The sequence below is a fragment of the Salvia hispanica genome, chromosome 5 (genome assembly GCF_029641045.1).
Source record: "Salvia hispanica isolate PSC_SH4W2 chromosome 5, Shi_PSC_v1, whole genome shotgun sequence".
Lineage (NCBI taxonomy): Eukaryota > Viridiplantae > Streptophyta > Magnoliopsida > Lamiales > Lamiaceae > Salvia > Salvia hispanica.
Window position 1 is genome coordinate 6,380,475 of NC_142696.1, and position 25,888 is coordinate 6,406,362.

Genomic DNA, 25,888 nt, shown 5'->3' on the forward strand with positions numbered 1-25,888 from the left:
ACAAATTTTAAGTACAAATAAAAATTGAAATTAGTGATAAATTTTCAGGGATGGATGGATTACTGTGTAAAAAAAAATCTTTTGAAGAACGATTATTAATTGACAGCTGTAGCAAAATAAACGACCTTACATTGGCGACCAATTGATTAGGCATTTGAGTGAGTTTTAATCTCTTGTTTTATGAGTTCAATCCACATCAAAATTATACTTTAACACGACATAAGATTGAGTACTAGTATACGATATAATATAAAAATATACAGTAGTTTATAATGTAAGTCTTCTTGTTACACTACATATATACGAAATGAAGTAGGCACACATACTTTTAAGTCTTTGAAAAGATCGTTAACATTATCTTAGAAAAAAAAAATACTTCGAAGAAAAAGAAATGGAGGACGCACTATACATGATAAATAAATATTCACGTACACGATCTGTAAAATTATTTATTCTAATAAATTTTTCTTCGTAAAATCAATCAATTTTTAAAACTGTGACATGTCAAATGTAAGACATATTAAGGATAATTTAGGGACCGGATGGGATGGAGCATCAGTTAATGCATACAACAACTACAATAGTCTTGACTTTAGATGGCAAATCAATCTGCCCATTAATATCATTTTGCCTCATTTTCCATTTTTTAAAAACTCTCATTTTCTATCAGCATGTGCATTCAATTAGCATGTGATGTGAGGATAACAATTTCATTAAATTTATTGCATTTAAAATTTTAATGAATTTATTGAATTAACAATTTTAATGAAATTAGTCATGTAACTTTTTATATAAATAACTTTTTATAATTATATATGAAATAATGAAATTTTGGTCTTTCTTGGTGGGAGGTAAAATTTTTGAAAGAAAAAATACGAATAATATAGAGATCAGAGGTTGGACTATGGAGTTTAGTCTACGTTTTTAATTCTTATCCAATATTTGCTACCTCTTCATCTCTGTGAAACGGTGGCAATCCAATGAGGAGTTGCAGTAAATATTCTTTTCCCAATTAAATAGAAGGTCAACAAAATTCATATATTTATATAAATACATGTATGTTTAGTTGGGCACAATCATTCTCATAGTCGGCAGTGAAGCTGAGAAAACGTAGTTTGCTTCTGCTTCAAAGTCAGATTCCGTTTGTGAGTGAGTGTTCGCTGCTGTCTTACTTTCTGAAGATTTGATTTCCTTTAATTTTTGTATATAATGGCATGATATTCCCAGATTGTGCATTTGATGCTGCTCAATGTTCATCACTAATTAATAATTATCATGTATCAATTTCAGGAGAACAAATTGAAGAACGCGTAGTTGCTCTGTGACATTCTCTCAAGTGAGTTCTAATGTTTATTGCTTAGATTATGTGAAATGGATGATGCTTTCATTTCAAAAAAAAGTTACCAACCAGAATTAGCATAAATGTATTGCAAATTCATACCTGAATATTGCGATGTTGCAGAGGGAAATGGTTGAATTTGGGAAGAAGTTGAAGGAAAGACAAATTGAAGAATGGAGAGGGTATGTGTCTGATTCAATTCAGATTCAGTCTTCTCTCAAAAGTTAATAATTATTGGTTTACTGAAGTGGTAGAAACCCTTACAATAACTGATAACTTTACCTTAGATGTACACTATAGCTGTCTAAGTTAGTGAACATAATTATTTCTATCATTACCTTCACATATCTTTACTTGAAAGGATTTACTTTTTGTGGAATTTAGATATTACATCAACTACAAATTAATGAAGAAAAAAGTAAAGCAGTACGCAAATCAAATTGAAGCCGGGGCACTGGAACGGCGCCATGTTCTCAAGGATTTCTCCAGAATGCTGGATAATCAGGTAAGTAGTAAATATTTGACTGTTCGTCAAACTCTTTTCGCTTTTAAATGTATATATATATGTATTCTGTCAACATGGTATGAGCTAGATAATGTAAATTGAAATGATACCAGTTTCTAGACAGAAGTATTGGATCATAATGCAAATACAATATTTCTGATAAGGTTAAAATGAAAATCTACAGTTACATGGAAATGATTATGGTTTATTTTTATATGAATCCCACATACAGTTTATGTGTTTTCTGAAATACTGAATACGAGTAATCTATCTCTCTCAAATTCCATCTTTGTTTTTGCTGTAGGTTTATTGTCATCTCTAATAACTTCAGATCTAATAAAGTAAAGAATTTTAACAAATATGTTGGAGTAGAGGACTTCTGACACTTTGTTTGTAGACATTTGTATTCTTATGAATGGTTATTTTCATGCTCACCACAGTAAGCTTAAGATTTCACAACTTCTTTAGCAATGTAGTTTATATATTGCCTCTCTGTCACTGCAGATAGAAAAAATTGTTCTCTTTATGCTGGAACAACAAGGCCTACTCGCTAGCAGGATTGCCCAGCTGAATGAACAACAAGAGGCTCTTCTAGAACAACCTGACATATCAAAAATATCTGAGCTACGAGAAGCTTACAGGGAAGTTGGAAAGGATCTCCTAAAGCTCCTTCTTTTTGTTGAAATGAATGCCATTGGTCTGAGGAAGATCCTTAAGAAGTTTGATAAGCGATTTGGTTACAAATTCACAGACTACTACGTCAAAACTCGTGCTAATCATCCTTATTCCCAGCTTCAGCAAGTATTCAAGCATGTGGTAAGATTAAATGGAAATGGATCTCATTGCTTCTGTTTTCTTGCCCTTTTTTAATGTACCTAGATAATCTGAAAATATTTGTTTTCTCTGCTTTACTGAAGCTATCACAACATCAATAATGAGGCCTACTAATGATGCCAAAACTAAGAAAAATGTAATTTAAACATAACATGATCAGCATTGCTGTTGACTGTAGGGTTTGGGTGCCGTGGTTGGAGCTATATCTCGCAATCTTGCTGATCTTCAGGACCGCCAGGGAAGCTACTTATCGATTTATGATCAGCCTGCACTCCCACTCCAGGTATACATGTGTTGTTATTCTTAATAGTTTTCTTTGTTTTTGTGATATATTACTGCTTGAAAAATTTTTCTTTATGATTTTTATGGTTCGGCAGGAGCCTGTTGTTGACTCACTACAATCAGCTGTTGACAGATTAACCCATTCAACAAATTTCCTTGAGTTTTTGGGCCAACATGCACTTATCATGCATGACGAGTTGCCTTCTGTTGTAGAAGAGCATATTGACAATCAGAGATACCATTTCATGTCACTAATTCTGAACTTGGCAAACACCTTTCTTTATATGGTCAACACATATATTATTGTTCCCACCGCAGATGACTACTCTACGAGCCTTGGTGCAGCTCCAACAGTCTGTGGTATCGTAATTGGGGCAATGGCAGTTGCACAGATATTTTCTTCTGTGTACTTCAGTGCTTGGTCTAACAAGTCATACTTCAGACCTTTGGTCTTTAGCAGCATAGTTCTCCTTATTGGAAACGCTATGTATGCATTGGCTTATGACTCCAAGTCATTAACGCTACTTTTGCTTGGTCGTGTATTTTGCGGGTAGGTAACTGATTGGTATCCCTGTGTCTCTGTGTCTATTCTTATTTTACTATTTATTGATCGGTCTCCTTGCATACTTGTATGGTTTATGTATATAGAGCATTTGCATGCTAGCATGCCTGTGTGGTTTGTTTAATATCTCTTTCCTTTTATTTTTATAATGAGTTAATTGCTGAATGTTTATTGCCTACATCTTAGGTGCTTTTTCTATATCTTGATAAGTGCTGCTGATTCCTAGTCAAAGTCCAAAATCATATAGATTAAGGAATAGATTTTTTTTCCAGATGAGGGACAATAATGCTGTGTGAAAAACGAAGGAATTTAAAATTGAAGGATTTGAAGGAAATAGATTTCAAGTCTGTCCTTATAGTGGATTCCCCCCCCCCCCCCCCAACACACACACACAATAGGCAAAAGATCATTCAAGTCAAGAGGGTGAATTTCATATTCATATGAAATTATGAATTAAATAGCCTGTTGATTTGTAATGGATCATCAAATCCTTCAACCTAAAACAACCTAAGGACAATTTGTGGGAAACTGATTGATGTGTTCCCTAGCTTAAAATCTAATGTTTGTCCTACTACTTGGTCAGCAGACTTCAGCGTTCTCTTTACTAACTTTCTTAACCGGGCCTAAAAGAAAATCCATATTCAAGTGAAGATCTGATACACATTGAATGATAATATACACATGAGATTTTCTGTCTTAAAGCTGGCACTTACATTTGCATTCTGAATGATGTGTACTTAATCTCGAAGTAATTGACATTGATGGGATTAATGATTTGATGGTTCCCCTTGTTTTCCGCATAATTGCAGTTTGGGTTCTGCAAGAGCAGTTAATCGGCGTTATATTAGTGATTGTGTGCCACTTAAAATCCGGATGCAGGCTTCTGCTGGTTTTGTTAGTGCAAGTGCTTTGGGAATGGCATGCGGCCCTGCATTTGCAGGGCTACTTCAAACTAATTTCAGGATCTTCAATATCACATTTAATCAAGTCACTCTACCTGGCTGGGTAATGACTATCGCGTGGGCGTGCTATTTAGTATTGTTGTGGATCTCATTCGTAGAACCTGCTTGTGAGGTTGAAGTCGACGATGCCCCAGAGAAATCTAGTGCTGGTATGTACATTGCAATTTAGTGCTTTTGATATGGAGAGAAAAGCTTCGATTCACATTTAATGAAATAACAAGGAGACCATGAATGAACATGAACCTTTTTGATAAAATAACTGAAAGAACAATGAAAGAAACAGGTGAAAGCCTTCCTCTTGCGAGGCCTCGGAAAGACTTCCGCCACAAATTAATCCCGTTCATGCCTCTCCTATGCATCCATAGGGGGGTATTTATACAACTTGCAAGACTCCTAATTGAAATAGACTTGGAAAGGTAGACTCCTGTAGAACAAAGCCTTGGCTGATGCTGATCTAAGCAATTCCGTTAAGTTGAAGATCTGCCCTTATTTTTTCATCTAGCATTTATGATTCTTAACTTAGCTGTTTGTCCTGGCTTCATGTGTTGGCCTGCTCACAAGCAGACTGAGTTGCAAATACGGAAAGACACTTAAAATTGATAATCCATTTGTTTGTGACAGCACAAAATGATAAGCTAGAGAAGGGACTTGCACAACCATTACTTATGTCAACAGAACATGAGCAAGATGATGATGGGGATCAAGAATGTGATGCTAGTGAAGAGGCTCCAGAGGAATCACGTGAACCAGCCAACTCGCTAGCAGCAGCCTATAGGCTACTCACACCATCTGTAAAGGTAATAATAACACAAACACTTGTGGACTTATGTTTGTTTGAGCTGTTAGACTTACCTATTTCTGCATAATATTCTCAGAAAAAAGACCTGCAATTTGTTCCCTTTTGGTTTTTAACTAGTGCATCTATGTCATATTAATGATTCTTTTGGACACTTGTCTCATAAAATTTAATGTTTTACATCCTTCCAGAACACATTATATATTAGCAATCTTGTATCACATCATAGAACACCATCAAAGTTGATTAATGGGGGTACAATCAATCTCATAGGCATCATAATAGTTCTTGGCTTTTTTTTCTTGTTGAGGTAATGTATGAAAAAATGCAGCTGGAATACTGCTGCATTGATACATTCAAATTCATTTGATTAGGATGCAGTTATAGGGTAAAATTATGCCTCTTCATCTCCAATGCTGCACTCCATTTCTGGCTCGAACTCCACATTAAACTACTCTATTGAATCTAACTTTGACTGAGATGCTTTTCTCAATTAATTTTGGTGAGTGACCTTGTATGTCCATATTGTTGGATGAGGACTTCTAATAGTTCCCCTTGATTGTTGTACTAGAAATGGAGCAAACTTATGAACGGGGCATATTAAGATTTTTGCAACACTACCAAAGTACTTTTTGTATGTTTCAGATTATTTCAGTGATTCGTGATCATATAACTTGGAACTTTATGCATTTATGCAATAACCAATTTTTGGTCCTTCTGATGTTTCAAAAGCTCTTTTATTTGCTGGTCATGTTGAGTAGTAAAACTCTTGTTTATATACCTGGTAAAAGTTTATATTCTCTATGCTATTTGCAGGTTCAGTTGTTGATATACTTCATGCTCAAATACGCAATGGAGATCCTCCTTTCAGAATCAAGTGTAATCTCATCATACTATTTTGGTTGGACAACTAGCGAAGTGTCTATCTTTCTTGCCAGCCTTGGCCTTACGGTTCTTCCTATAAACATTGTTGTTGGAAGTTACATAAGCAATATGTATGAGGACAGGTATTTTCTTATCTCTAATATCAATGGAACGTCTAAAGCAAGTGTGCACTACATAGTACATACGTGTTTGACAGCACAATCTCATTTTTATGCGAGTACTTGTGATCTTGAGCCAAACGTGCTAATATTTATTCCGATCGATCTCTTGGCAGGCAAATATTACTGGCATCTGAAATTGTGGTCTTTCTGGGTATACTTTTTAGTTTCCAGTTTATTGTCCCATATTCCGTGCCACAATATGTCTGTTCAGGGCTCATCATGTTTGTAGCTGCTGAAGTACTGGAAGGTAATATCTCATTAAACATGACAAATAGCATAACCGAAATATATCCAAGAATGTTGTTGATGATATGTTGTGGGATCATTACAGGCGTCAATCTGTCGCTGCTCTCCAGAGTAATGTCGTCCAGGCTTTCTCGTGGAACATACAATGGTGGACTTCTGTCGACAGAAGCTGGGACGTTTGCTCGTGTGATTGCAGATGCAACAATCACCATAGGTGGTTATTTCGGGGAGAGTAACCTCTTAAATCTCACCCTCATTCCCTCTCTGGTGATTTGCATAGGTTCCATTGTAGCTACATGCTGTACCTACAATTCTCTTTACTAAACTCATTTTGGGTATCGTAACCATGCCTTCGAGTTGAGGTCTAGTTCATTCATTTTTTATTGGTTATGGTGTGTATATCCAAATTTTTGGATCTTTGATTGCTTAAATAAATGTGTATATTATGAGGAAATTCTTCGTTTTCCTTAAAATGTGAGCATTTTATCTTATCTATATGCTACTGTTGTTGATTCAGCTGAAGGCTTTGTTTTTGTTGTTTTTGTCTATGAACATACACAAAAATTTTAAATAAGAAAGAAGTAATATCCAGCTTTTGATTTCTTTATCTACTATCCTCCGTCACAAGGAAGATGACCCCTTCCTTAGGCGGCATGAGAATTTATGCAACTTTATTTTGTGTGTGAGATGGAGAGAGTAAAGTAAGAGAGAGAATAAAGTAAAGAGAAATGTGTTTCTATTTTAGTAATGATTGAGACAACCAAAAAGAAAAGTAGGTCATCTTCAATGGATCAAAGGGAGTAACAGTTAGTTGACATGTGACAAATGTTTATATTAGTTTATTAATAAAAGGTTTAAGTAGTGGTGAAGTTTAAACCTTTTAATTTATTTTTAATTTAAGGAATTAGATTTTCTTAATCATGATAGTTACCGTATTATATGTTACTCTCTCCGTCCCCCATTAGGAGTAGCACTTTGACCGGACACGGGTTTTAAGAAATGTAAAGATAAGTTGGTGAAAAAGTTAGTGGAATGTGGGAACCACTTTTTTATATTGGTTTTATAATAAAATGTGAGTAAAATGAGTTAGTGGAATGTGGGACCTACTTACCATTTATGGTAAAAGTGAAGTGCTACTCTTAATTGAGGACGGACCAAAATGGAAATTAGTAACTCTTTCGGAAACGGAGGGAGTACTCATTTTGTCCCATAAGATTATTCACTTTTTTTTTAATCTGTCTCCCAAAAATATGCATTTTCTAAATTTGGAAACTCTTTTATAGAGGTGTGATCAGTTCTACATTAATAATACTTTAGTTATTTACTTTTTCTTTCTACTTCTCTCTTACCTTATCAATTGTGTATTACAACTCATGCCCAACCAAAAATGCATATTCATGAATGACAGAATGAGTATATAGTATTCTTAATTTAAGGGGTTTCTCAATCTCAGATTTTTTTTTTCATTTCAAAATTGCGATTCAAACCTACATGAGATATTTGCCTCATGCATTACCACTCCCCAGCCAACTACCACACATGTTAGGTCCCTTTTTGTAATGAAGAAATGGAATGTGGATAGAAATGAATGAAAATAAAAGGATTAAATTATAAATTTTTATATTTTTCTATGTATTTTCATTTCATTTTCTGATTCTATCATACTTACTAAATAAATACTAATTAAAATAAAATTATGAATCACAATTCAATCCATCATATAAGTATGAGCTTATAACCAGGGACGGATCTGACATGTATCAAGAAGACATGTATCAAGAAGGGGCAAATGCCCCTCCATTTTTCTCACGTATATATAATTTATGTACTATAAATATTTTTATATTGAATTTCTCACTAATTGCACCATCTAAAACCTTTGAATTTTTCCCACGTATACTTTTGCCCCTCTCGATATAAATTCCTGGCTTCGTCCATGCTTATAACGTAAGTTAAGGAAACTAAGCCCAGCCCCTACTTTGGTTTATGCAATCAATGAGAACTTTAACTTAAAACTAACTGTGTGAAAATTATAGATATCAACCCAGGAAACTGTGTATCATGTGGGGACTTTATTACAAACGATACAAACTAAAAAATAATTGACTTATGTACCATCATTAATTTTCTAGGTCCCCTATCTAAAATTCGGCTAACGTACAAAATTTAAAAGGAAAAGGTCTATTTCTTGGCCACCACACCACAGATAAGCGCCGGCCACATCACAATTTCCATTTGTTTATTTGTTTCTTAGCCCTTTTTCCCATTCAACAAAAGAATTGATGCCAATCAACTTTTTGCTTAACACCATTTGTTAATGGACTATACGAAGTCATCGGTCATATTAATGTTTTAATTTATTTTTGGACAAATAAAAAAAGGCCATGAAGAATTTTTTGGTCAAAGACTACTTTGTAACAAGATTAATAGTAGTAAATGTGTGCCATTTGACACATTAGAAACTAAACATTGTAATTAATGAAAGACTTGGTCAAGCATAGATAGCTCTCATGATCAAGAGACAACCTGGCCATTCATTTTCAGCAAATTGAAATTAGAGTGAAGAGAGATAGGATGAAAACAAGGCAACTCAAAACTCACAAATGCAATCACCAAATTGCATTAAAGAGGCCTCAAAGGCCTGCTTTAGCACCTGCTGCTCCAATCCCCTTCCCTCCGCGGCCTCGGCCACCCCTGGCCGCGACTTCGTGTCCGCAATCCTCTCCACCCTCCATCCACACACAAGTTTCACCAATCACGAGTCACTCCCCTCGTTGCGGGAGCTCCTCTCGAACCTCAGAGACGCCGTCCCCAACTACTTCAACACTGTCCTCGCTGACAGCGTCAGAGCTCAGGAATACAACCACTTCCTTCTCTCCAACCACGTCTGCCTCGACTACCATGGCCACGGCCTATTCTCCTACGTCTACGCCCAAAACCGGTATGCAGACGAGAGGTTCTTTGACTTTTCCCACAGCTCAACCAACTTCACCTCCTACCTCCTCTACGGCGCCGAGGAGGCCGAATTCCACGCCTCCGCGAAGCGGAGAATCTTGAAATACATGAACCTTTCCGAGGAAGACTACTCGCTAGTCTTCACGGCCAATCAGTCGTCCGCATTCAGCCTCCTCGCAAACTCCTACCCCTTCCACTCCCACCAGAGCCTCGTCACAGTCTATGACCATGACAATGAGGCTCTGGAGGTGATGATACAGGCCGCCAGAAAACGCGGCGCACGGCCCCAGTCCGCCGCGTTTTCCTGGCCTGGCCTCAGAGTCAATTCCAGGAAACTGAGGAAAATTTTACTGAACAAAAAACGCGGACTGTTCGTGTTCCCACTCCAATCGAAAATGAGCGGAGCTCGATACTCGTATCAGTGGATGAATATGGCGAGAGAGAAAGGATGGCACGTGCTGCTGGATGCATCCGCTTTAGCACCAAAGGAAATGGAGACATTAGGCCTCTCTCTCTTCCACCCCGATTTCCTCATCTCTTCATTCTTCAACATTTTCGGCCGAAACCCCTCCGGATTCTGTTGCCTCTTCGTCAAGAAATCCAATGTCCCAATTCTCACTCAATCGTCGACCAACATGGGAATCATCAACCTCGTACCACCCACCCAATCGTCTTCTTCCAGCTCAGAAGAGCGCGGGAGGGCGCAATTGTTGTCCGAGATAGTGGAATTGGATCGTGATAACGCGATCGAGTTTCGCGGCCTGGATAATGCGGACGCATTGGGCCTGATTCTGATCAGCAGCAGGCTGAGGTACCTGGTGAACTGGCTAGTGAACGCGCTGATGAGTCTCCGGCATCCGAACGCGGGGAACGGGGTGCAGCTGGTGACGGTGTACGGGCCGAGGATCAGGCTGGACCGAGGGCCGGCGGTCGCGTTCAATGTGTGCGATTGGAAGGGGGAGAGAGTGGAGCCGCTTTTGGTGCAGAAGTTGGCTTGTCGGAGCAACATCTGTGTCAGCATTGGGATGTTGAAAAACGTGTGTTTTGAGGGAAGTTTGGGAGTGGTATCGGCTTCACTAGGGATGTTAACCAATTTCGAAGATGTGTACAGATTGTGGGCATTTGTTGCGAGGTTTTTGGATGCTGATTTTGTGGAGAAGGAGAAATGGCGTTACACTGCGCTTAATCAGACAACTGTTGAGGTTTAGCGGTTATGCTACATCCTTAGTTTCCCACACAAGTTGATAATTCTTACTCCATTTCATTGCAAGAAAAATTGAATCAAATACATTTTTTTGTGTAAGGATGACATTGACAATGATAAAAAGTAGGAATGGTTTTCATAGTGGATTTATTTATAAATGCAAAGTGGCGGATCCAGGATTCATAAACGGAGGGGGCGAAATATATATTAGTAGGTTGGTTTAGGCGAAAATGATAATTTTTGTCGATTTTCGGGGCGACGTCAGGACAAACGGAGGGGACGGACATGGTAATTTTACGTCCGGATAAGAGGAAATTAGTCGCACGAAGGGGGCGACCGCCCCCTCCTGTCCCCATAAACATATTACGTAGATATAGAGTGGACTTTTATATTTATTTTCAGGTGGAAAAAGAAAAGATTTTATTATTATTATGATACGATACTTACGTAGATGTAAAATTTGTTATTCAAACGAAGGCTTAAAATCAACCAATTAGTGGCTGACGAGAGAGCAAGTGTATAGTACCGTTGAAAACACAACTTAAAATCAAGACTCGGCAAAACAATATTATCCAAATAGAAATCCAATCTAATGAAAACTACTATGCATCCCAATAAATCTGAAAAAACCTCGGTCATCCATCTCTTCTTTTTCTAACGAAATGGTGTGGTGCACATGAAGATGGATGTGACGCGAATGGATGCACATCTAGAAGCGTTAGAGAAAGTGATGAAGGAACAAGCCAATCTCCTAGCAGCAATCGAGGCAAAGCTCGATGAACGAGTAACTATCTAGAAATTACCATTAGACCTATTCATGCAAGCCGTGGAAACAACGATTGACTGTTTTTATGCCACACTAGTTGGCACTCCTTTAACCATTGCAATATCGCCCTTGATTTAGTCCAACACTCTTTATTCATTTGAAACATGTTTTTCCAGTTTACCAACTCTAACAATGGCGTTCAACCTTTGGAAGAGTTGAGCAGTGTTTTGGGTTGTTACTTACCTTGAGGACAAGGTTGTTTTGATGATGATGGAATTGATATGCATTAGTCTATTTTTAAATGTTATTTTTATTTTATTAGTTTTGTTCAGTCCTGTAAATAAGTCTTTTTGCATTTAAAAAGAAAGTAAGGGCAATGAGGGAGAAAACAATCACTAAATTAATATCACCAAAATGATGATGCAGAATCACAGTTTTTTTTTTTCTATTGTGAAAATGGGCAAGAATAACAGAGATGTAAACCTTGCTTTGATAACGGGCCAAAAACATAAGTTGTCTTGGCAACAAAATAAAAGATAAGATGTTGAGCAATCTAATCTTGCCTTGATAAGGCCAACCAATAGGGCCATTGTTTTTTCCCGTGACTATGAGTTATGACTATCTTTCATAGCATCCACCATCTGAAATAGAACAAATTTCTTCGACTTTTTTCGGTTATTGTTTGAATGTCACAATTCCACATTTCCTATCGCAAAATTTATTCTTTTCTTTACATTATATATTGGACGATACCTTGGCCTTGAAAATTTCACGCTCCACACTCCATAGTAGTTTAAAAGAAAATTAATCGCTCTTCAGGCTAGGGCATATCAAATTTTCAAGTAATAAACTTTTAAATTTTTATTGCAACTCACAATAAATCTCTATTATCTATACGAATGACTGATGGGCCGTTTTGGGAAATAATCGGCCCAATGTTAGTTTAAATCAGAAATCCCACACCCAAGTTTATTTTGGTACAAAATATGCGCATTATTTAAACCTCAATAACTTTTGGTAAATATGGCTGCGGTAAATTAAAACAATGCATAATTAATGTTGTGTGCCAATTTATATACAAATATTAAGATATAATTATAACTGAGACCTCGTCTTTCAGTGATAATCATCGAAAACTTATCTTACATGCATATTTAGTAAGACGTTTATAGAATTTCGTCCCTAAATGAGTTTTCTATCCTATTAAATATGTGCTAAATATTATATCACATTATTATAATATAATAAGGAAAATTTCAGACTAATACTGCAACCTTTACTTACAAAAATAGCCAAAGCTTATCACCTGTCAAACACACACACGCGCACAATTAAAAACAAATTTTTACTGAGTCATTTCTGGCCACCTTTGCTTAAACTCGTTCAAAGTCGAATATTGTTATTTTGCACGTACCCAAAAAACAAAGAAAAAAACATTATTAATAAAAGGTTGCCCTTTTCAAACTCTTAAGTTGGATGTCGACAGTCGACGTTATTGCGAGGATGGGGAAGTTCAATATTTATTAATTACAAAGTTGAAAATTTTTCTGATCGAAAATTCAGTTTTTTTTAAGAATCCATATTCAAAATATTTAAACAAAAATAGAATTAATAAACTATTACAACCCGCAAATTTAGTTTCACTGCAGCTCGATCCATTTTTATTTTTATTTTATTATTATTATTATTATTACCATCATCATCATTATTATTATCATCATCATCATCATCATCATCATCATCATCATCATCATCATCATCATCATCATCATCATCATCATCATCATCATCATCATCATCATCATCTTAGTACAAGGCTAACACCAAGCTTAAATTACTAAATCCAGATATCGTACATTCATAAAAGAAAAAAGTTGACCCTTCTTTCACAAAAAGAAACTCCAGTGATCAATAGCCTAATCTAACATTTTATGGGCATCAATAATTAGCTACGGCATCAAACTACTACTATTATATAAACAAATTTTCACATAACAATCAATGCTAAATTCATAACTAACAAATTTGGATATTGCGTGCAACTGAGTCAGGGCCACGAGTATGTACTACAAAAAATTAGCTAATAATGGAACCTCACATGCATATTGATATATAATTATTCCCAATCCAAATCTTAATATAATGATGACAAATATATGTGCAGATTAATAAAAACTGAAAATCATTCTGAGAACAGAACAACACATAACAAAGACGCCACCCACCCCAAGTATTCTAGTAGTAGTATAATTTTAATTGAAATAATTTTTTGAAAAATCTTTCAGTTATACAAATATTATAGTTGTCTATAGAGTTGTATAGTTTGGGTAGTGATAAAATGCAAATTTATAGTATATGGTACAAACTCAAAACTCCTTAACACAACTTCAACATTGTTTCAATACAATATCAACACAGTGTAAAATTTCAAGATTTTAATGTCAACATAGTATCAACACAATATCAACACAACATCAATCATTGACTACCGTTGAAAATCTGTTGACATTTTCCTGTTGATGTTTTTTTGTGATCTGTTGACATTTTTCAACGGTCCAGATCATAGTTTTGAGTTTGTGCAATATTTAGAGTTTTCATTTGATCACATTCCTATTGTATATATTGTAATTGCAGAGCTGATCAAGGTTAGGGGTGCTTAAACGATTCTCCGGTTCTCGGTTAACCGGAACTAGAATCGAAACAGACTGGTTAATTGAGAAACCGGAACCAGAAAAATCGGTTCTCGTTCCAATACTGGTTCCAACTTTTTAAATAAAATCGGTTCCGGTTTCAGTTCCTAACCGGGAACCAGATTATAATTTAATTTTATTTTTATAATTTAATATACTAATAAATCTAATTTAATTAAGTTAATTTTGAATTAAAGTAAAATAATTTGAAACATTGAGTGATTTTTAGATTTAAAACGTGTTAGATTTGCGACCTGTTTTCTGAAGTATTTAAAATGTTTAAACCGTGATACTTTGAATCTATAGTTATTTTCCCAATCCATTTTTTATGAACTAACTACAATGAGTAGGACATCATATGTTTGCTTTTAATTTCCAAAAGAATTTATATAAATACAATATCATTTCATATGATAGAAATTTAACTTTACAACAAATTTATGTAACAATTTATTTAGCATAGGGTTTTAACCTGTTTGTCAATAATTTATTAATTGTTCCGTTATAAACCAAAAAGTCACAACAAGATCAATTAGTATTGGAAATCCATTGAATATTTGTTTATCCAAAAAAAGGTAAATGAAATTCAATTTAAAATAAAATTGTTAAAGTTTAGAACTCCTATTTTTTTTATAAAAAAATTGCTAACATAAACTGGTTTGACCTACTACACTTGGCATCACTCTTATCCATATGTGAATATTATTGTATTGTTGGTTTGTATTTTTTTTTGTATTTATTTGAATTTTAAGGTATTATTTGTTATGTTTTCTAGATGTTGGATTATTATTTTTTTAGTATTGCACTATTTAAAATTATAAATAATATCGGATTGAAATTACACATCGGTTCCGGTTCGGAACCAGAATCGGCCAGTTCTTAACCGGCCGGTTCCAAATCGGAACCGATCGGTTCCAGTTCTAGGAATTATGAAAATTTAAGATCAATTAATCGGTCAACCGATCTGGTTAAAATCGAAACCGACCGAATAAGCAGACCTAATCATGGTAATGATTTTATAAGATAAAATAAACATAAACTAAAAGTTTGCTTTAATTGGATTTAAAAATACTATACAACTTAATAGTACCGTACTTTTGCGCAATACAACCTTGGAGTAATGCGCTTTAAAGGAGAAACACATGTTATTACCTTTAATTATATGTTTGTTGTATTCACTAATGAACAAGTGTTTACAATTTGACATTTTATCTAATTAATTATTGCAACTCATTAACTGAACGAAGTCAGCTTTGGATGTCTACATTAATTATTAGGAGAAACAATTAATTCCCAATGTGAAAAACAAACTATTTTTCCCATTTGGAGGAAATTCTTTTGCTACAACTTTAAATTGATTGGAAGTTCGATAGCATTACTAGTTGGAATACCAATTTTTGACCATCATCTTGAACTTGTATCAGAATTACCGATTTTTAACATTAATTCTGTGAATATAATATATATAATCTTACTTATGAATTAAATAAACGACGGAGATTCCAAGGTTATAGGCAAATATGGAGAAGTGGTGACGAATGGTAAGATTCCAATCGATCAAATGGCCTTCATATTCATTTCCTAACTGAAAATCGTCCCCATCGACTAAGACAGATCTGGGTATTTTTCTTAAATTTTCTTTTAAGTTATCAAGATTTAGGCATCTTTTACAATAAATAGTATGATAAATCCAAATATATGAATATATCACGAGCTTAGGTTGTTGGCTTACCTTTGTTTATTTCCTCCGATACGATAAATTACTCGTCCACTTCTTTTTTAATTTTTGCAGATATCCTGTGCTCTTAGTCAGACAAAGGCTGGAATTCAATTAGTTTGCAGCATTTCTGTGAATTAATTCTTTATTAGGGCTTCTTTGGAATAATTCTGATGGGGTGGATTTGTTTTGAAATACTAACAATTTTTCTGAAACATCATTGTAAAATTCAATCTAATTACTTCTCTATTTAAAAGCGATATGTTGGTCATATCACAACCTGTGCGACTTAGGATGAAAAATGTAATTATTATTATCATGAGCAGTTTTAATTAAATCTTAATCTTAATTATTTAATTCTAGTTCGATTTTTAAAAATTTAATACATTTCGATTATGAATAATAAATCTTAAATAAAAACCTAATTATAAATTTAACCAAATTCTAATTAGTGCAAGGAAATATCTTAACCTAGGCTTCGAATTAAGATGCATATTTGATAGGTGTATATTTATTATGAAGCTAAGTACCTTAATTTGTTCCATCTTCTTAAGACTAAATGCGAGAGGAGAGCTAAATCAAAGGCGGGAAACTTCTGTGCGAAGTAAGATTTATATCCAACACGTTGAGTGAGGATATAACTAATTACTTTTAAAGATTATTGATTTCCACTTTTTTTAAAAACTTCCACATAAGTTTGATTCAAGTTATTGTCTTCCCATAAATAATTTGTTTTGAGAAACTTATCTGTTTGGCTATGTCAAAATTTAGAGAATCGCATTCAGGTTGCAGTAGGACAACAAATCCTACGTACTTGATCTAATGTACATCAATATCGTGTGTCATCAAGAAGATTGGTGGTCAATGTGTCCATGGAAGGTGGTCACCTTCCAAGCTCAAGGAGTTTTGATATGGTAGATCCTAGGAAAAACTTATAATTAAAAATATTAAATTACCAATCATGATTTGTATTATATCTACTTTTAAAAGAGATTATTTTTTTTAAATGAAAGTTAAAATAAAGTTGTATTTATAAGGATTTGAATTTGGAATAAAATAAAATTCCGACCCCTAATTCCTTAGCATGCGCGGTGTGCGTTCTAATTGGTGGGCGCGCCACCTGCCATCCCCGGCGAGCATCCCCTTTCCCGGCCTGGCCTGGCCCCTTCCCCCTCCTATACAACATAAGGCGCCGCCCACCGGGAACCATGCCCCAATTGTAGATGCTATTAACTACCTCACTTTGATCCCCGCACCATTTGTTTATCTCCCTTTTTTAATAATTAACACTCCAATATACTATAGTCCAATGGAATGCTACTCATACCCTACTTTAAGTTTACACAATAATAATCCTCTCTAATAAAGAAATATAAATAAGGGGTCAAATGGTAAAAATAATTGGCGTGCTTCTTATTTATTTCGTGTTCGAACTGCCAAGTTAAAATAACTTAGACGTATTCAAAAGAAAATAAAATAATCAATAAATAAAAATAAAACGAATAGCTAACCTAGAAGTTTATTCTAATTAGATTATAAATTTCACATCCAATATGTATTTATTTGGCTATATTATCTACCTTCCTATATCTAAACCAGGCCAGTTACATGACTAGCTAGATCATAGCACTCCCTCGTAAAATAGAGCAAACTTTTTTCTCTTTGTTTTTGAAAAGTTACTTTTCTAAACTTAAATTGAACAATGGGAATTGAGAATTCCCCTAAAAAATTATCATAAGAGGAAAAAATATTCATTGTGAAAAGTGTTGCTTTGAAGAATGCCCTAATTTGTAAATCGTGTCAATTGGCTTAAAAAAGAAAGTAACATGAGAGAGAGAAAAAAAAAAAAAGAAAAATCAATAATATTCATTTCCTTTCAAATTACAAAAAAATCGAAGTATAAAGTTGTAAATTATCATAAAATCTAATGAGTCTCATTTGACATTTATTAATTACGCAATTGAAAATAAAATATATATGCCCTTCACTTGTATTAAGAGCAAAAACAACCTCGAATTTATCGATTTATAGCATACAATATTTACCAAAAAAATAAAAATAAATTATAGCTCACAAAATAAACCCACATAAATATAGACACGCATTCAACAGTAAGTGCTACTCCCAGTACTTATGAAAGTAGATACAATTAGCAATAAAATCATACATTAAGTATAAAACATTTAATTATTCTTTTAGCTACCACCCTAATTTAAGGACATACTTATATAAGAGCAGAAAATAGAGTAAGCAAGAAATTGAACCCCCAAGCGTCGCATTAAATGTGCGCTACAAGCAAGCAATACTCTAGTGTGAATGTTTTAATATCATTATTTTCAGTTACAACTCGAAAGAAAGGACAAACAAATGTTGAACAAAAATTAGTTATAGCCTATCCAATAGCTGTAAAGTATATTACAAATTATTTTAAAATAAATACTCCCTCCGTCCCATAAAAGTTGAGTCGTATTCCTTTTTAGTCCGTCCCAACAAAGTTGAGTCGTTTCATTTTTTAACAAAAAACAAACATCTAATCACTCTTACTTTATTCCATCATTTACTTTACTCCCTCTTATCTTTCATACTTTTTTCATCTCTCTTATTTATTTAATATAAATTCTTAATTTCCGTGCCCAAAAGTTTTGTCTCAACTTTTATGGGACGGAGGGAGTATTAAATTATTATTGTGATCTCAAAGCTAATCAGCCTAATCATCATGTAGGTTTTTACTTAGAGATGCTCTAATAACGGATTAATAAAGGATGTAAATAAATAGATAAAGAATATGCTTCTCTTTTTTATACCTTCTTCAATTTTAATTTTTTTTTACCTATTCTCAACGCAAAAGATAAATATAGTATTCGCAAGACTAAATCTCATGATTAAATATGTATCATGTTTGGTTCATAAAATTAATCTCCTCAACTTAATCTTAGATGGATAGTCTCATGATAATTAGTCATAGCATCCTCCCTTCAACTAAAATAATCCTACAACTTAATCCTAAATGGATAGTATCATGATTATTAGTCATGGCAACCGAACGCCACCCTACTGTACTATTTTTGAATACCTTTTTCTGTTTACCCTCTTTCCTTTAAATTTACTGCAACTAGTTTTTATGAAGGTATATATTTTTTGAACTGATAAATGAGAATTATATCTTCATAATTTACTTCTTTTTCTCTGGGAGATGCTCTTAGAGATGACAACAAAGACAGTGAAATACTAAGTTGAAAGCAAAGTAATTTATTAAATACTCTCTCCGTCCCATTGAAGATGACCCACTTTCCTTTTTAGTTTGTCCCAACTAAGATGACCCATTACTTAAAATAGAAACACATTTATCTCTACTTTATTCTCTCCCTCTTACTTTATTCTCTCATCTCAACACACAAAATAAATTTGCATAAAATCTCGTGCCGCCCAAGAAAGGGATCATCTTCTTTGGGACGGATGGAGTATAATTTATGTATTACTTTTATTTTATTTTTTCTCTACTTTTGTGTTTTCTATCATTTATTTTTGTACTCTATTTTCTTTTACTAATTAATTCAGTAAATTTTATTTTTATAAATTATGTATAAAAAAGATACTACTGCGGGTGTAAGAAATATACGTATAAAAGAAAAGAGAATGTGGGAAAAGAAAGAATATAAAAATGAATAATATGGTTGGTGAGTGGAAATTCACGAAGTCTGCATTTTGGGGCTGTGGAAGCAAAGAAATTCGGAAATACTGAATCCACCATCTCTTCCTCCTCCCTATATATATACACATACGCATCACCACCTTCCAATTCACATACACCCATTCTCTCTCTCTCTAATTGCTGAACCTCTGCAACTCCTGTGTGGCTGTTTAACTGATCCGCTATTTCCTTCGTTTCCTCAACTCAACAAAATCGAGATGGCCAAGAATGTCGGGATCCTCGCCATGGAAATCTACTTCCCTCCCACTTGCATCCAGCAGGTCTGATACCTCTCCGAATTTCTCTTTTTCTTTCACCGAATTTTGATGCCTCAAGAGTGCAGTTTGTTTCGTGTTCATAGTGCTCTCTTCGTGTTTGTTGTTTTGCGTGTGTATCTGTTTCTGGGTTCTTTAGTTATAGAAATTTTGTAGTTGTGCGGAAGTGCGTCACTGTTTGTTTAGATTGATTTCTTTGATTGCTTATAGGGTGGAGTGGAGTGGACCCACCTCTTAATTGCAAACTTTCTCTGCTCCGGCTCTCTTTCTCTATCTCAAATTCTCAATCAATCTCTTTAGGCCTTTTTTTTATTTTCATTTTTTATATAAAAATTTAAACTTGAGGGTTTTAGATAAAGCAAAATCTCAGATTCACTTGGGAGGAAAAACAGATCTTAGTTTAGAGTCTTATCTGCAGAATTTATTTTGTTGACTAGAGCTGTTATATGATGCGTTGCAGGAGGTGTTGGAAGCTCATGATGGAGCAAGCAAAGGAAAGTACACAATTGGGCTTGGTCAAGATTGCATGGCATTTTGTTCCGAGGTCGAAGATGTCATTTCCATGAGGTAATTAATCTATATTAAAAAAATACCAAAAGGGATTGAGCAGAATAACATCTCTGTATCGTTCTTCGTGTCTGGGTTAATTGTATTGTTGTGTATAATAGCGATGATGTAGACATGCATTGAAAGTTTATGGTTATCATATAGTATTACAATAGCCTTTTTTCGGTAGTTAAATGCATTTGTGGCTTAAAACATGATGTATCATCTGATTTCCTGTTGAAAAAGTGAATATTTCACTGTTGATCAATTAGGTAGTACATTCGTTACGATTAAGTTGGGAAGTATTCTGTGTTTTTCCTTTTTTGCTGAATCTTGGTTCACAAAATTTTAAGTGTGCTTCATCACAAACTTTATGTTCTCTGTGAAATTTTTATATATTGCTCAAACTCAAAATGTATCCAGAAGGACTAAAAACTTCACAAATCTATTGCATTAGTTAATAATTATGATTTGGGAAAGATCTGTATGACTGTAACGCTTAGACTGAACATTCTGACTTTTTCACTTGCTTACTAACTCATCAAAGTATAGTAAATAGGAACTTGGTTACCTTGAATTTTCTAACTATTGTTAACTTTCTGAACTTTCAGCATGACGGCAGTAACTTCACTTCTAGAAAAGTACAATGTTGATCCTAAGCAGATTGGACGCCTTGAAGTTGGAAGTGAGACTGTACTCGACAAGAGCAAATCCATTAAGACATTTTTGATGCCGATCTTCGAGGTGTTTGGCTTTATTATCTGCACTTAAGCTACAATAACATTTTCTATGGATCTGCTTTATCACGTATATATGAGACGTTATTTTATGCTGTAGCTGTAGGCCTCCTAGAGTTAACACTTAACAGAAAGGTTACATATCATCAATAAGCTTCCCTTGGCTTTTCTGTTGAAAATACCTTTCACCACAGTATGTTCATGGCATATCTTAAAGAGTCATTAGTAGTTCCATGATTGGACGTGACTATATCGTTTACTCTCTTTTTATTTTTTGATTGATTAATATTCTAATTTCAATTCGATCAAAGCCTTTTTTATTTCCTTGCGGTCCATATCTGACTACTACCCTCAACAATTCTTTTTATTTTTACCATTTTACTCTGCATCTGCTGTTATAAATTTCTCTTACACAATAATGATTCTTATAATTTCTCCATGTGCATGAACAGAAATGTGGCAATACTGATATCGAAGGTGTTGACTCAAGCAATGCTTGCTATGGGGGGACCGCAGCACTATTTAACTGTGTCAATTGGGTGGAAAGTAGTTCTTGGGATGGAAGATATGGGCTTGTTGTCTGCACTGACAGTGCGGTAGGATCATCATCTCTATAGCCATGTATATTTGGATTTAATGTTGCTAAGTGATGAAGTGTTAAGTAAAAGGAGCCAAAAATAAATAGTTACCATTAAGTTTAAGCAGGATCCTTTGTATATTTTGAATTTTGTCTATCTCATCAATTAACATGGGTGCTGCTTTAGATTCTATTAAACACAACATCTTGTTTAGATATTGACCCTTTTGCTTCGTTGACAGGTCTATGCCGAGGGACCAGCTAGACCTACTGGTGGGGCTGCAGCCATTGCCATGCTAATAGGACCAAATGCGCCTATTGCTTTTGAAGGCAAGCTTAGGTCGAGTCACATGGCTCATGTTTATGATTTTTACAAGCCCGACCTTGCCAGTGAATATCCAGTAATTTTCTTCTGAATCCCTTTTTTCTTGCATGCGCTCTTGTTGTCAATCATACCTTCAAAGTTGTGCTTAAGCATGTAGCGTTCTGTCATTTATCTTTGATGATGGTTAAATTATTGTAGCCAGTGTTATGAAAATGATGTCCTGCTACAAATTCTCAATGCATTATTTGTTCGTTTCACTTATGATCGAATCTATGCTTGTAGGTTGTTGATGGCAAGCTTTCACAGACTTGTTACCTCATGGCACTGGATGCTTGTTACAAAGGCTTCTGTCAAAAGTAAGCTCAGAAGAAAATTAATTTTGCACCTATGCTCTTTTTTCACTGGTATTAACTTTTATGTACAATAGGTTTGAGAAGCAGGAGGGCAAGCAGTTCTCGATCTTGGATGCTGACTACTTTGTATTCCATTCTCCATACAACAAGGTACTTGTGTAAACCATGGTCCTGCCTAACAGAGTACAGAGTTTTAATGTACCAGTTTTCTCCTACTTGAGAAAGAAAAAGCATTGTTGACATTTTTCTTGAAACCTGCAGCTTGTACAAAAAAGTTTCTCAAGATTGTTGTTCAATGACTTTTCGAGGAATGCCAGGTGAACATTATCATTATCTGTACAGCATTGACTTACTACCTGTCACAAGTTTCTGCCTACCTGACTCTCTGGATGAATTTTCAGCTCCATCGATGAGGCTGCAAAAGAAAAGCTTGCACCATTTTCATCATTAAGCAACGAGGAAAGCTACCAAAGCCGCGATCTTGAGAAGGTGTGAATCATCTTCCCCTTTTCTCAGTTTATGTTGATGATAGTCTGTTGCTATACCATTTTTTGTGCTAAAGATACAAAAACTCTCTTACAGGCATCTCAACAAGTCGCAAAACCTTTCTTTGATACCAAGGTGCAACCATCTACGCTCATCCCAAAACAAGTTGGGAACATGTATACCGCATCACTATATGCTGCATTTGCTTCCCTCATCCACAACAAAAGTAGCACACTGGTAAACATCTGTTCATCCCATGGGATTGGCTTGTTCAGCTTTATGAATGATGTCAAACACAAAGTATGAGACATTTTCTTGATGGATTTCTTTTTCCTTTATTTTTTTCATCAGGCTGGGCAGAGGGTCATCTTGTTTTCCTACGGGAGTGGTCTTGCAGCCACCATGTTCTCTCTCCGTTTCACTGAGGGAGAAAAACCTTTCAGCCTGTCCAACATTGCATCTGTTATGAACGTTTCAGAGAAGTTGAAGTCAAGGAATGAGGTACGTTGGAAGTGTAGTCTTCTTGGATTCCAGAAGCAGTGCTTGTTTAAATATTTGTTCTTGGTAGAGATAGTTGTTAATTAAAACTCTCCCCGTATGCAGTTCCCGCCAGAAAAATTTGTCGAACTGATGCAGCTAATGGAGCACCGATATGGAGGCAAAGACTTCATCACAAGCAAGGACTGCAGCCTTCTTGCACCAGGTACATACTATCTCACTGAAGTTGACTCCAAATACCGAAGATTCTATGCCAAGAAGGCCGTTACGAATGGAACTGTTGCGAATGGCCACTGAAGATATCATATGCCATAAAATTGGCTCTTCTTCTGTGTAGTTAATTCAGCACATAGACAAATAATCTATTTTCATTGTTTGGTACAAGCATCTAAATTTGTTTGAGAGATGAATTATTAGTAGTCAGAGTTTCATTTTCTCTGTTTTCTTTTCTTGGATTCTGTAAAAGAAGCATCTTCAGATGATGGGTGTATTCAGTATTCTGTTCTACATCTTAATGAATTCAATGTAGCCCTAGCTGGCATAAATCTTTACTTTCTATTCTTAATGCAAATTGTGTTTTACTTTCAATCCAATTCCACTTACTCTGTGGTGAAAATTGTGTTATATCTTCTATCCTAACACCACTTATATAGTCTAAGAATGGAGTGTATTGAAGTAGCAAATGGTGGGACAAGCATGTCTCTCCAAATCCAGGTTGTTGAAGATTTTTAATATTTCAGCCTTTAGATTCATGTCTCTGCAAAAAGACATTAGTGCTGACAGACAGACAGAGTAAACATGTGTTGTGGTTCCAATTTTAGATGCCAATAATTGCAAAAAGCTAGAGATAAAAATGAGCATTTTTAACAAGGATGGAATGGACATTAGATTGAAATGATAATTACGTAGGGAGGTGATCAATTGTTAACTAATTAGCAATTCAAAATTGAGACCAATTTAAATTAGAAGATCTGATTGATATAATGTCAAGTGTAATATATTTTAAATTTAAATAATTATTAATTAAATTAAAAGGGTATTAATATCAAATCCTATATGTAGTAATTATAACTAACTACTTTCTCTCTCCTCAAAATCATCTCAAATCATTAAATTTACGTAACTCTCTCAATTTAAATTATTTTTATTAGCAAAAAATATATCAAATTAAAGATAATTTAATAAGGATTCCAACGAGATCTCAATTGCATATGTTCCGACGATGTTCGGGTGATGAAATTTGATAAATTATATTTCAATTTTCGTACATGTTGATAAGCAGCTTTTATCAACAAATGCAACAAAAAATCTCAATATATTGTAGGCAAAATCTCAATATTATGCATGTCCAATTTCAATAAAAATGTGTTGATATTTTCTTGTCATTGTGTTGATATTCTAATGTCATATTGTTGATATTTGTAATACGATATAAAAAAACACCCACGAAAATTATCATATGATAACATAATGACAATATTACCCTTTTGTTGATATTTTGTCTACTATTTATTGAGATTTGTGAGCTTTAGTCTCATCCACTCATTTTAAAATCAAAGGGTGGAAATTTAGTCTTGATTTTGAATTAGGGTGCTATAAGCATTCTAATAGGACCCTTTATTAGTATATCTTATTCCATTTGTTTATAAATTTTTTGAATAACTTATTAATATTACTAATTTATTACTTTCAATATTATATTCACCTTTTTCGCTAAAGAAAAAATAAAATAACAGAAACAAATTTAACTTTCTCTTTGATAATTTTAAATATAATGCAAACAATGATTAAATTAATTTATATTACAAAATAAAATGTATTTATATGTTCAAATAATCATGGTATAATAAAATTTATAACTTGCTAAATTTTTTCAATGAAAACTATTTAAACACACAAAATATAATTTGTTATAAGATGAAAATATAAATCGTATTTCATCATTATATGAAGTAAGCAATACATGAAATACTATCTCATCCTATCATCATTCAATTCTTTAACAGAAAAGGTGTACGGCCCACATATTTGTATAGTTTAAATTTACATTTAATTCTTCTTAATTAAATCAAATAAAGTTATAAAGTATTTTTATTTGACTTTTAATTTTCTTAGTTAGAGACTGCATTTTTATGACAAAAGAATGAAAGGAAAAATAAAAGTGAACATTGTTCAGGAGAGATAAAAGAAGTGTTGGTGGAAAAGATGAAGACAATTTTCTCTTTCTTCGTAAGTCTTTTATTTCCCTGCCTAGCCAAAACATGAAAGAATCATATACTCATTGATATCATATTGTGATGGACTTTGTTGTCAAAATGAAGCCTATTAGAATATTAGGCATCTCATTGATTTTTTCTTCACTTGGGCTCACACAACAACATACATATGCATATTTATTTTGGCCCACATAATATTTTATTTGGGCACGAACCAAATTTTACTCAAATTAATGATTTTAATTTGTTCTAATAATTTTTGTTTGTAGTACTAAATTTT

The 25,888-nt window shown here is 34.3% G+C and overlaps 3 protein-coding genes across 4 annotated transcripts; all 3 read left to right on the forward strand.

Annotated features, from left to right (window-relative positions):
• The first annotated feature begins 866 nt into the window (after nt 1–866).
• Nucleotides 867–7,026, forward strand: LOC125188849 (SPX domain-containing membrane protein At4g22990-like). 2 transcript variants are annotated; one of them, XM_048085912.2, is made up of 12 exons: nt 867–1,145; nt 1,291–1,336; nt 1,463–1,521; nt 1,724–1,844; nt 2,349–2,660; nt 2,857–2,961; nt 3,056–3,510; nt 4,332–4,633; nt 5,106–5,281; nt 6,097–6,287; nt 6,440–6,573; nt 6,658–7,026. In XM_048085912.2, exons 3-12 carry the CDS (start codon nt 1,469–1,471, stop codon nt 6,894–6,896), a joined length of 2,088 nt encoding a protein of 695 aa, XP_047941869.1. In that variant the 5' UTR covers nt 867–1,145; nt 1,291–1,336; nt 1,463–1,468; the 3' UTR covers nt 6,897–7,026. The 2 variants fall into 2 exon arrangements, with proteins under 2 accessions (XP_047941869.1, XP_047941868.1); XM_048085911.2 differs by having other exon boundaries at nt 868–1,149.
• Nucleotides 7,027–9,088: 2,062 nt separating this feature from the next.
• On the forward strand, nt 9,089–10,872 carry LOC125187689 (uncharacterized). The gene has a single exon (XM_048084317.2). It carries the CDS (start codon nt 9,176–9,178, stop codon nt 10,733–10,735), a length of 1,560 nt encoding a protein of 519 aa, XP_047940274.1. The 5' UTR covers nt 9,089–9,175; the 3' UTR covers nt 10,736–10,872.
• An 8,692-nt stretch (nt 10,873–19,564) lies between these two features.
• Nucleotides 19,565–23,980, forward strand: LOC125191342 (hydroxymethylglutaryl-CoA synthase-like). Its single transcript, XM_048088883.2, has 12 exons — nt 19,565–19,876; nt 20,331–20,437; nt 21,028–21,160; nt 21,606–21,749; nt 21,973–22,131; nt 22,338–22,411; nt 22,483–22,558; nt 22,670–22,725; nt 22,810–22,897; nt 22,991–23,131; nt 23,246–23,395; nt 23,498–23,980. Exons 1-12 carry the CDS (start codon nt 19,814–19,816, stop codon nt 23,687–23,689), a joined length of 1,383 nt encoding a protein of 460 aa, XP_047944840.1. The 5' UTR covers nt 19,565–19,813; the 3' UTR covers nt 23,690–23,980.
• Nucleotides 23,981–25,888: the final 1,908 nt, after the last annotated feature.

Bases quoted from the DNA above. Each gene is read 5' to 3' on its own strand.
- LOC125188849 (XM_048085912.2), top strand. From the start codon at position 1,469: ATGGTTGAATTTGGGAAGAAGTTGAAGGAAAGACAAATTGAAGAATGG. The intron at 3,511-4,331 runs GTAGGTAACTGA...GCATAATTGCAG, and splicing joins CTTGGTCGTGTATTTTGCGG to TTTGGGTTCTGCAAGAGCAG. The intron at 4,634-5,105 runs GTATGTACATTG...TGTTTGTGACAG, and splicing joins CCCAGAGAAATCTAGTGCTG to CACAAAATGATAAGCTAGAG.
- LOC125187689 (XM_048084317.2), top strand. From the start codon at position 9,176: ATGCAATCACCAAATTGCATTAAAGAGGCCTCAAAGGCCTGCTTTAGC.
- LOC125191342 (XM_048088883.2), top strand. From the start codon at position 19,814: ATGGCCAAGAATGTCGGGATCCTCGCCATGGAAATCTACTTCCCTCCC. The intron at 20,438-21,027 runs GTAATTAATCTA...CTGAACTTTCAG, and splicing joins GAAGATGTCATTTCCATGAG to CATGACGGCAGTAACTTCAC. The intron at 21,161-21,605 runs GTGTTTGGCTTT...GTGCATGAACAG, and splicing joins TTTTGATGCCGATCTTCGAG to AAATGTGGCAATACTGATAT.